The sequence below is a fragment of the Peromyscus californicus genome, unplaced genomic scaffold, assembly GCF_007827085.1.
Source record: "Peromyscus californicus insignis strain IS unplaced genomic scaffold, ASM782708v3 Scaffold_1__1_contigs__length_55948999, whole genome shotgun sequence".
In the NCBI taxonomy this organism is placed as follows: Eukaryota; Metazoa; Chordata; class Mammalia; order Rodentia; family Cricetidae; genus Peromyscus; species Peromyscus californicus.
This window is the reverse complement of record NW_026294492.1, coordinates 2,257,031-2,267,652: the sequence shown is the minus strand read 5'-3', so window position 1 is coordinate 2,267,652 and position 10,622 is coordinate 2,257,031. Positions and strand designations below refer to the sequence as shown.

Here is a 10,622-nt window from a genome sequence, read left to right as displayed (position 1 = left end):
GTGTGGCAGTGCATGACTGATTTTGAACAATGGGCACTAAAAAATAAGCACAGTGGTCGGGCAGAGGGTGATGCACACCTTTAATCCCAGCACTCGGGAGGCAGAGGCAGGTGGATCTTTGTGAGTTCAGGGCCAGCCTGGTCTACAGAGTGAGTTCCAGGACAGGCTCCAAAGCTACACAGAGAAATTCTGTTTCAGAAAACCACCACCACCACCACCACCACCACCACCACCACCACCACCACCACCACCACCACCAAAACTGGCATTGTGAACACTTAAAAGAGCCTGTCATGCCAGCGTTCAGAGTGATGACAGGTTGGGTTGCCCAGGTAGCTGGGTTCGCTGTGTGAGGGAGTCTAACTCATTTTGGCTGCTGTGATCAGAGGAGTGGAGTGTGTACCAGCATCTACCCTGGTTTAGTCAGAGAACCCGTGCTGAGCCAGAACACGTGCCAGATGCTGCAGTGATGAGGAAGGCGGGCAGGAAGAACTTGGAGTCTGCCCACTGTGCAGGTCTAGCTCACCATGTCAGCTGTGTGGCAGTTCTCACACACAGGCTCAAAGCTGACCCAGAGTGGCCAAGTCTTGGGTCATAATCGCAGGACTGCAGGAACAGCCATCCTTCTGCCTTCTCTGGCCCTGGCCTCTCAATGGCTGGATGAACAGGAATGGCCCCCACAGGCTCAGATTTGAATGCTTGGTCACCAGGGAGAGGCACTACTTGAGAAGGATTGGGAAGCGTGGCCTTCTTGGAGTAGGTGTGGCCGCGGAGGAAGTGTGTTGCTTGGGGTGGGCCTTGAGGTTTCAAAAGTCCAAGCCAGGCTCAGTAGGTTTTGTTGTTTCTGTAGAACTCTCAGCTGTTTCTCCAGCACCATGTCTGCTTGCACGCTGCCATGCTTCCTGCCACGATAATGGACTAAGTCTCTGAAGTTGTAAGCAAGCCCCAATTTAATGCTTTCTTTGATAAGAGTTGGCATGGTCATGATGTTTCTTCATAGCATAGAACACTAAGACAGTGGGGGTGCAGTCTTGGGGAATACTGGGCCAACCTTACCTGTAGATGTGAGACATCCTACAACTCAGGATGCTGTTTGTTGCCAGAACATCTGGTAGCTCCTGGCATGCCGTCTGATGAGGTGGTGCTTGAGGTGAGCAGGGTGAGTTTGCTACTGTCTCCCCATGGCCAAAGCTGGGGACCCTTGTGGCTTCGCTCCCACATCCTGGCCTGATACAGGCAAGATGTTGTGCCTCCGCTCCTAGGGCCTTGTCATCAAGACTGACCACCACCCTTCTGTCCTTGGTGGCAGTGAATGTACACTTGGCACCACCTCTTCCATATGCCATATTCCTGGTTCCACCCTTAAGAACCTGCAGAACACGAGACCAGGTGAGGTGGCTTAGGGTCAAGTCTGCTTGCTGCTCTTGCAAAGGACTGGAGTTTGGTTCCCAGAACCTGTACCTGGGGCTCACAACCATATGTAACTCTAGGGGCTCCAATGTTGTTTTTCTGGCTTCTGAGTGGAGTCAAGGTGTGCTCCCTGGAGGAAACTCATGCCCGATACTGTGGCTGGCCAGGCTACAGGCCACTGCTCTTTGTTAAAGCAGATGTGATGTGCCTGTTCAACTGCCCTCTGAAACATCTGTGTTCACCTCAAAGATGACTGATGAGACCCGGCCAGCCAAGCTCCTGAGAGTAATGGTTGCTGAGGAGGAACAGTGTTCAGTCTTAAACCAACATCTCCATAACACCTGTAAGGCTCAAGGGACGCCATGAAGGGGGTGTGGGAGAATGCATGCTGGGAACGGGTGGAGTGCTGTGTAGCCATGTCCTCTGAAGTACCGCCTGCTGGAGGAACACAGACCCTGTGTAACTGTTCACAGGGCAAGGCAGTCTGGGGTGTCATTGGTGTCACCTGAGGTATTTGCCCATGTCTCCCCAGAAGCCACACAGAGCTTTATCTTTTCATTTTATTACAACAGTGAACAGACATGTGGCGTTGCTTTGTGCCACAGACATTTGTTGATGGAGCTGGGGTGGAACCCAGGCCCTCAGCACACGAGGCACAAGCTGTGTTCTACTGAATCCCAAGGTTGTGCATCCTGCCTTTAATGAGTGTTTTCCCATGGATTGGGAAAGCTGCGTACTCGAAGCTGTTTTCAGGTTCTTTACATTTCTCAAAGTGGAAAAGTACACAAGCATTAAGCATATATCCCGACTTCCAGGCACACAGGAATGCATGGATGCTATGCCTGGCCTGGGATGCTTCTTGTCCCAGCTGCGTTCTGAGTGTGCTGATGGCTTTCAATCCATCCCCAGGCCATCCAGGGTGGCCTGTCAGTCCAGAAGTGAGCTGAATAATCAAAGTGATGCTCTGGTTTGGGATGTCGTGCAAAGAAGACAATGAACTGTAATCGTTTAGGCCTGCAGTGAGAACAGGCAGTATTACACACCTGCTGGTTCTCTGTGAGTGTTCAGAAATGAGCACGTAACTTCCAGGAACAAACAAAGGGACCCAGAGTGTCTTGTGTTTCACCAACAGGCAGTGCCGTGGTGACTGCACAGCGGGCAGGGCAGTGGGTCCGAGAGCAGCCCCAGGTCAAGGCATGCTCCTATACACCTGTCAGATGTGTTTACTGAGCTGCTCAAGTGTCTGCAGGGTACAGAGACCTGGTGGGAACTAGGCCAGCTTGAGGCACTGTGTGTTGAAGCTGTCCCCTTCTTTGCTGGCGACAGCTTCGAGTAGGCTCTGCTTCTTCTGCATGCTCCTGGAGGACTCCAGCTCATACATGGTAGTCAGGTTGAAGAGCACACTCTCGTGCAGGTAGTGCTTGGGGTCCTGCTGCACCATGGCCTCCAGCTGCCGCAGGGAGTCCTTGAGCTTGCCCAGGTAGAGCAGACACACGGCAGCATTGTTGTTGGCCTGGAGGAAAGGACACGTGCTTAGGACCACTGCCTGCTCTTGGTGGTCCCTGGTCCCCATGTCTCACCAGCCCCTTTATGGACCTCTCTGGCTATTGGAGGCCAGGCCAGGCCAGAGCAGGAATCTGGTTTGCTGGTCTGCAAAAGGTAGAGGGACCTGTGGGGTCCCAAGTCTGCATGTCTTACCACTGCATTTGTGGGGTCCATCCTCAAAATCTCTGTGAAGAACTTGTGAGCTTCTGAAAAGTTATTCTGGCCCAGGTACAGAAAGGCTCTGCAATGCACACAACAGGTAAAGTGGTGAGCACAGGAAAGTCAAGGGTTCTCTCCAGCCAGGGCCAGTTTCACATGCACCATGGGGATAAGGGCCACACCTGCCAGAGTAAGTCCTGTGTCCTCAGTGGCTTTACTGCTGACTGAAACATCAGCAAGTCAGCCATGCAGGCTCCAGTCCAGACACTTCCTGTCTTATAAACTGAACCCCACTCCATGTTCACTTCCTGGACCTGGTTAGAAGGGGGAGCAAGTCTGTCCTGATGACCACACACTCATGATCTTGTGGTACGTGATTCATGAAAGCTAATCTGAGACCAGTGCTGGAAGGAGCCCAGTGGCGGGTGTAACACACTGATGTAAGTCTGTACTGAAAACAAGCGTGCTCTGAAGAGCAGGGATATCTTCAGACTGGTTCCCAGGAGTAAGGAACAGGGCTGCAATTCTAGAACGCCAACAGGCTATCTGGCCTGAGGCTCCTGGGTTTCAGTACTGAGGACAGGGACAGGTGGGAGAAAGACATACCCCAAACTGGGTCAATGAGATGACCAGCTGTCCCTCGAACCCTGAGGTCAGTCAGTCCCCGGAGCTCACATGTGTCAGAGCCAACTCTCCATAGTGGTCCTCTGAGCTCAGCATGCATGTGTATGTGCACACACACACTTAGTAAATCATTGAAAGATATTTACCTGTTCATTAAAACCATGATTTTACCCTGCAGTCCATCCAACTTCTGTGCTACTTTCTCGACGTCTTGAAAATATCTTTCAGCTGTTTTTATGTCTCCAATCTGCTTTGACAAAGTTATCCAGTCAGTTTAGCTGGCAGGTTAAAAGAGGTATAAATGTAAAGTCACACTTGTTCCCCGGTGTTGTCTCAACAGGAAGTCCCCTGTGTGTTACCCAGTGAGCAGGAGACATTTAAGACACTCCAAAAGTCACATGGAATACCATCTTTTGACCACGCTGTACCTTATTATAATAAACACCCCGTTTGCCTTCTAATGCCTGGAGGACCCCTGAGGGATTGAGCTGTGTGAGTTCTCGATTCTGGTCAAGTCCAGCTTATGTATGAGGAGGCTTGCCTGGGCTGTCTCAGCCTGGTGGCTCTCCCCTTTGACAGCACCTTGTCACTGTTTGGGAACACACTTGGGGTGACATCTGTCTTAGGTTGTATGTGAGGAGTTAGTGCTGTGGGGAGCAGGTCATCGGCTACCTATCTGCAGGCCTGTTTTTGGAAGCATAGTGAGGCGCAGGTAAGTCTCTCCAGAGTGACCCTAGAGTACACTGGGTAGGGCAGCTTGGGGAGAGAGAGCCCAAGGTCCTACCCTGGTGGAGCACTGCTGCACCCTGCAGGAGGGGGTAACGAACAGTTAGTGACCACTGTATCCACAGTGGCCCTAGGCCTGGGGTGTGTGTGAGTGGAAGAACAACTCTATAGCTTGGGCTCATCTCACATGCTGAGCTGGGGATGAGGAGGCAGCCCTGGTTCAAACACTTCAGCCTTCTAACGGATGTTCTTGAATAAGACATCTCTTCATTTGCTATTTGTCCTTATAATCATTTCTAGCCACTCAATGGCTCAAAAAAATAAACAAGAAAAGTTTTTGCATTTCCTGGGGAGGGGTTGACCGCTTTTCAAGCTAGAGGCCATTCCTTTCTAAGCAGTTTCTTGAGGTCTGACTGCTGGTTAATGAGCTGCAAGTATACAACAGATATTTAATGTGACGTCTAGGACACATCTGGGTGTACAGCCATTATCCATTGGGCATCCTTGGGCCACTGTGCAACACTGTCCCCACCTGCTCCTTCTCATGGCTGCAGCTCCAACTGGACATCCCCACCTGCTATGCTGCTGCCATCCCTGACACGTTGAGGCCTCCCTGCTCCTCTCTGGTGTTCCAGCATTCACTCCCTGGCTCCCTGCAGTCCTCCATGGTCTGAGACCTTCCTGGCTCTTCAGTGAACTCTGATAGTCATGGGTCTTCTGCTTTGAAGTCACATGGTCACAAGTATCCTCTTGTCCTGCCCTGGACGGCAGCGCTGTGGCATCCATTGGCTACTGCACTTCTGTGGTGGTTCAAAAGCTGTCTTGCTGGTATGAGTGATGACCTCCTAAGACCCATGTGAAAAGATCTGGAGGGCCAGAGTGTGAGCCAGAGATGTAACTTCAAAGGACGAATGCTCCAGATGTCCAGAGACTGGATTACTCTGTTCTGCCTTTAGACTGTCTGAGAAGCTCCTGGATACAGGTGTGTCCAGCCTTCTGTGGATGGGCTTCCTCAATGTGGAATCCCTCTCATGTCCAATTCCCTCCCGCTAGCCACCATCCACCTGCTTTCTGAGCAGAAGGCACACATGGTCTGCAGGATGCTGTGTGTGATGGTGACATCCACAGGCCAGAGAGTTTCAAATATGCAGATGCCACCTGGCCTCTCTGAGGGCTGGCAGGGAATGTGGGCAGGAGGCAGTCATGCCTGTGGGGACAGGCAAAGGCATTAAGAGTTCCCTCAAATCTGGGAACTGAATCAAAAACAAGCCCTTTATTGTGCTGCAGGCCTGAGCTGGGTCTCCAGCTGTTACATGAATGGCACAGTGTACAGAGGTGACCGTGCTCACAGCCAGACTTGCTCTATGCCCATCTCAGGAGGGATGAAGACTGCTCTTCAGAATAAAACACCCTGAGGAGTTACAACAGGTCTGTGGCCAGGAGACCCGGGAGAGGCTAGGGGAGGGGCATGTGCCTCTGGGGCATTTGTACTTGTCAAAGTTCTCTTTCTCTGTGGCCCAGCAATTGTGGAGATGATAAAATAGGGGCTCGCCTATTCTTAAGTCACATAGTATTTTAGAAAAACCTTAAAAACAAATTTAAATATAAGTGTGAAGCCAATGGAGAAGGTGCATGTCAATATCCAAATTCACCTGTGTGAGATTATCTAGGAGCCCCCTGTCTATCACTTACTTCATCTTGGTTGGTGCAGTCCATCCCTGATGCTACCAAATTCCCCCTCAGGCCTCTGCACATCTGTTTACAGAGAACTGCTTCTATTCCCGCTCCTTAGCACTGTAATGCACAGTGCCCTGCCTTGTTTGGATCGGTGTCTGATTTTCCGTTTCTCTGGTGTGTTTTCCTAGACTCAGGAGCCAGGGATGGCCTCTGAGAACATGTGAGTACATCTACATTTGGTTTCACACCCTCAGACAGAAATGGCTGTAGAGAGGCTCACTCTGCTCACCTATCAGGATGGGATGACCAGGTATCTTATGCCTGGCCATGCTGTGTTGATGAGGACCTGACTCTGCTGGCATGGCTGCAAAGGGAGGCTGGTCCTCTTTCTCACTGAAGACTGGCCAGTGACTCCTGTGCACCAAGAGAACGGGCATGCAAGACGCAGATGCCAGCACCACACTGCGTATAGGTCAAACTCAGCAGTGCCCAGGCATCCTGGCCTTGAAGGTCTAACCTCTCTGGGCTCTGACGCCTTGGCCCAGGGGATACTTCAGGTCTCATTTGGAGCAACACATCCGGAGGACTGTGGCTCTCCTCTGTCTTGGATCTTGAGAAGGAGCACTGGCCTGCCGCAGCCCCCAAGGCTGAGCAGCCCAGCCCTGCTACACAGCAAACCCACTGCCCTTATGTTTTGCCTCTCTCTGTCTGCTGAGGACACCACCCCTCTTCTCTCCCAAGGACAGCACTGCCTGACACCTGTTTCACCCACAGGCTTTCAACACCAGAGAGCCATGGCCCTCCCCTGATTTGCAGACTGAATTCAAGATGGAGCAAGGGCTCCCTTTTCCATTATCCTCCCATGCACTCAACATTAATCAGCTCCAGCTTAGTAATGAAGCCATCCGGAAGCATTTACCCTTCCTTACGTTACATGGCTTTTGCTGTGGAGATGTGGTCTATGAGGGACACGCATCCTTGGGCCTGTCCTGGCCCCCACACTATCAAATTCCCCACTCCGCACCAGTAATTTCAATGTTCCCTCCTGGGTCCTGGGTCTTCCAAGCAGGAGGGCTTTGCTAAGGAGCTGGGACAGAGGGTTTGGCACCGGGGATTTCCAGACTTCTAGGTGTCAGGAAGAGGCAGAGATGCTGTTGAGATGTGGCTCCCTGTGAGGTCGGGAGTGCAGCAGCGATCGACTCCTGTGACATGTGCCTGTGTAGCTGGCTCTCTCCCCGCTTGCCATTAGCTGTCCTGCCCCCCCCCCCCCCCCCCCCCCCCCCCCGAGCTCTCGAGAGACAGACACACAGACATATGCTGGGCAGCCTGCAGTGGGAGAACACGACCCTGGCACTGACAGGAACACGTGCCAAACGCTAGAGCCTCTGCAGGGGTTACTGCAGCCACTGTGTCAGGGTGCACTTGGGTGCTCCCTCAACAGAGCAGCTGCAGGTTGGCAGACATCCCTAACTGCAACAGGACAGAACATCCAACAGAATCACTGCAAAGCACACCTGAGTGGCCATGTTAATCTGAACTGAAGTATTTCATTACTCCCTATTTGTGTAAGTTCTGAGAGACAGAACTTCCAGGCAACTCTGCTGGATTGCAGCTGCCATGTTCAGCTTTCAGGCTGTCGGAAGTGTGGCTGGTACCTGGAGGAGGATGCGGCCAATGCCACTCAGCAGCTGCGGCTCCTGCTCCGGGTAGTACTTGGTAACTGCACGGTAAGCGTCTATGGCTAGCACATAGTCCTGTGGCAAGAGACCAAAAGCATGCCATGAGCTGGAGAAGCTGCTCAGCTGTCCATAGAGAGCACTACACACACACACACACACACACACACACACACACACACACACACACACACACACACACAGAGCTGTGGAGGCAGCTGGCCAGTGCGGAACCCCTCCCTCCCTCCGATGGTGGTGGGGTGAGGACTGAGTTCTGTGTGACATACATCCTCCTGTCATCACAGGGGCTCTGGACCTAGCTTAGACCTAAAGGCTGCTTCTTGCTCCCACCTAAGCCGAAGTCAGAAGTCCCCACATTGGGTCCCTAGCTCTTTTCTGGCATAGTTGTTATAAGGACTTGTGGTTCTGTACTGTCCCATCCTGCAAACATAGAAGCCACACTTTGAAAGTGTCTCAAACATTCTCTGTGCTAGATACTGAGGTGAAATATCTGTATTGAAACAAACAGCCTCCCAATCAACTTTGCTGTGACCGTGAGGGCACGTGGATGTCACCGCTTCCTAGAATGCATGTGTAGTTCCTGCTGCTCTACAGAGAGAAGTGCACAGAGGCACTGTGGTGCTGTAAGCTTGGTGTCTGCATGCTGCAGAGCCTTTGTCTTCACGTGCTCTGTGTGCTTTGTATGCTTTCCTAGTGGTGGCCACACGCCAGCCCTGCCTGCAGCCCCTCCTCGAGGCAAAGTCTGCCGACCACCCACGTAGCGTCCATCTCCACTTTTGGTCTACAGCAATAAAAGGTGTGAGAGTTGGTCTCAGAGATTCGGGTGCTGCCCATCACAAGGTTCCGAGGTCAGCTCTTCCTGCATCCTCTGGAGCCGAGTACCTGAGCAAGCTTTGTGGCGTGAACTGTGCTGAACACTTATTTCCTCTTGGTTACAGCTCATGGTCACCAGCCCAGGGCCATCACTGCTAATTTTCTCCTAACCGTAAAATTCGGGAAGGTATTTCATTTCTGTATTCTAAACTTTGTTTCCTCCAAACTGGGACTACAGTTACTGAGTTTGCTAATTGGGAGGTTAAAAGACAGACGATGAGTAAAATTCCAGTTTGGCAGGAAAAAAAAAAAAAAAAAAAAAGAAGACTCTCCAGTCTGGTACCTTCAAGTGCAGCTCGTTAAAACTAATTTTATTCAAGGCCTGATGCTCACAAGGAGCCAGAGCCCACATGCCTTGATTTTCTCTCCTACCGCATCACTGCTGCCCGTGGCCAGGCTGCCTTACTTCTCATGTGCCAGCAGGTGCATGTGAGTGTGCGCAGGTGCATCTGTGTCCATGTACCATGAGGTGTCCACAGAGCAGGCTGTGATAGCACCTCACTCTGGAAGCCAGGGTTATGGCTGAGAGAACACGCTGTCTTGTGTTGCTTGTGGACCTGCTTTCAGACCACTGTCCTGGGGTCTGGCTGCTCCACAGAGGAGGAGAGTCATGGCCCCTAAGCTCCGTTCTGCTGTCCCCCTCTGACCTGACATGTACCCTTACATTTGATTTCAGTGAGCAAAAGGCAGACTGTGCTGAGTGTAGCTGGCTCCAAGTCACAGTGCTGCACCTGATCAATGCTGTCGTGACCTGCGCTCCGTTTTGCTCTTGATGTATCTGATAGACAACTGTGGACAGGGCCAGGGCAGGAGCATGGAAGGGCCGTATGCCTGGGTAACAAGCTCTGCTAGGAGCCTAGGTTTTATGACTGGTGCTTGGAATCAGGGGGTCATGATACTGAGGATGGCCCGGCAGGAAAGAAACATGCTTAAATACACCTGAATATACCTGTTATAATTTTTTTTAAACTGTGTAGCTCTGTACAGCCTATAGTGATGCAGACCAGGCTGGTCTTAAACTCTGAGAGATTCCCCTGCCTCTGCCTCCCAAGTGTTGGGATTAAAAAGGTGTGCAATACCATGTCTAGCTTTGATGGAATTTTACTGCTTTCCTGGAAGGCAGGGTAGACCCACAAGCTTGGGAAAGTAGCAGCAGAGAAGGGATCAGCGGGCAGGTGCCAGAGGCATCGGTGTTTGCAGATGTCAACAAGTCTCAGTGGTTAGGGCGTGCCTGTTAGAGGAGGGTTAGAGTGGTGCTGGGTACTTTTTAGTTGGTTACAATTTAGTGAAATCACTCATTCCTGGAACCTGCAGGGCCTCTTTAAAGGAATGAGGCCAACAACAGCGTCTTGGGGTGTCCAATCTACTCTTCTAGCCACGCCCGTTGGAATGAAATAACAGACACCCCCACGCAGGCAGAAGCATTCTAGCCCGACCTGTTAGCAATGGCCTTGCGGAGTGACAGCTAAATCGTAATAATGGCCTTTTGACACCAAAGGCTTCATGGAGTGAGTGTGACCTGAGCAAGGAGGAGGCAGCCTGTGTGCCTGCCGCAGGCTTCTGCCCACAAAGGAGAAGCCACAACAGGTGGTGGTGTTGTGTGGGAGGCATGGGGACATGGAGCTAGGGAGTGTCCAAGGGAGGCTACACCACCAGGCAGGTTCACTCCAGTCACGTTTACGAACAGAGGGCTTTGTCTTGCAAGCAAGTGTCCCGGACAATGTACTGTGGGATACTCAGAACTGGAACATATAACCAAATTTCTTATCATCTAAAAGCTGACTGACTAAGTCATTGTTAGCGGGCACACAGTCCCCAGCCATGCAGCCCAGCCACTGCGGCAATACTGGTTGTGCCCACTAGATGGCAGAAGAACATATATACTTGCATCCACTTTACTTGCCACATTTC

General features: G+C 51.7%; 1 protein-coding gene across 1 annotated transcript in view; it reads right to left on the bottom strand.

The window, feature by feature from the left end:
- Positions 1 to 1,952: 1,952 nt before the first annotated feature.
- Positions 1,953 to 10,622, bottom strand: part of Trappc12 (trafficking protein particle complex subunit 12) — a 67,435-nt gene continuing 58,765 nt past the window's right edge. The window contains exons 9-12 of the mRNA XM_052745764.1: positions 7,797 to 7,895; positions 3,885 to 3,985; positions 3,109 to 3,196; positions 1,953 to 2,923 (exon numbers count right to left, since the gene is read on the bottom strand). Of these exons, the coding sequence (XP_052601724.1) occupies positions 2,681 to 2,923; positions 3,109 to 3,196; positions 3,885 to 3,985; positions 7,797 to 7,895 (531 nt within the window). The 3' untranslated portion in view covers positions 1,953 to 2,680. The remainder of the gene's footprint in view (positions 2,924 to 3,108; positions 3,197 to 3,884; positions 3,986 to 7,796; positions 7,896 to 10,622) is intronic.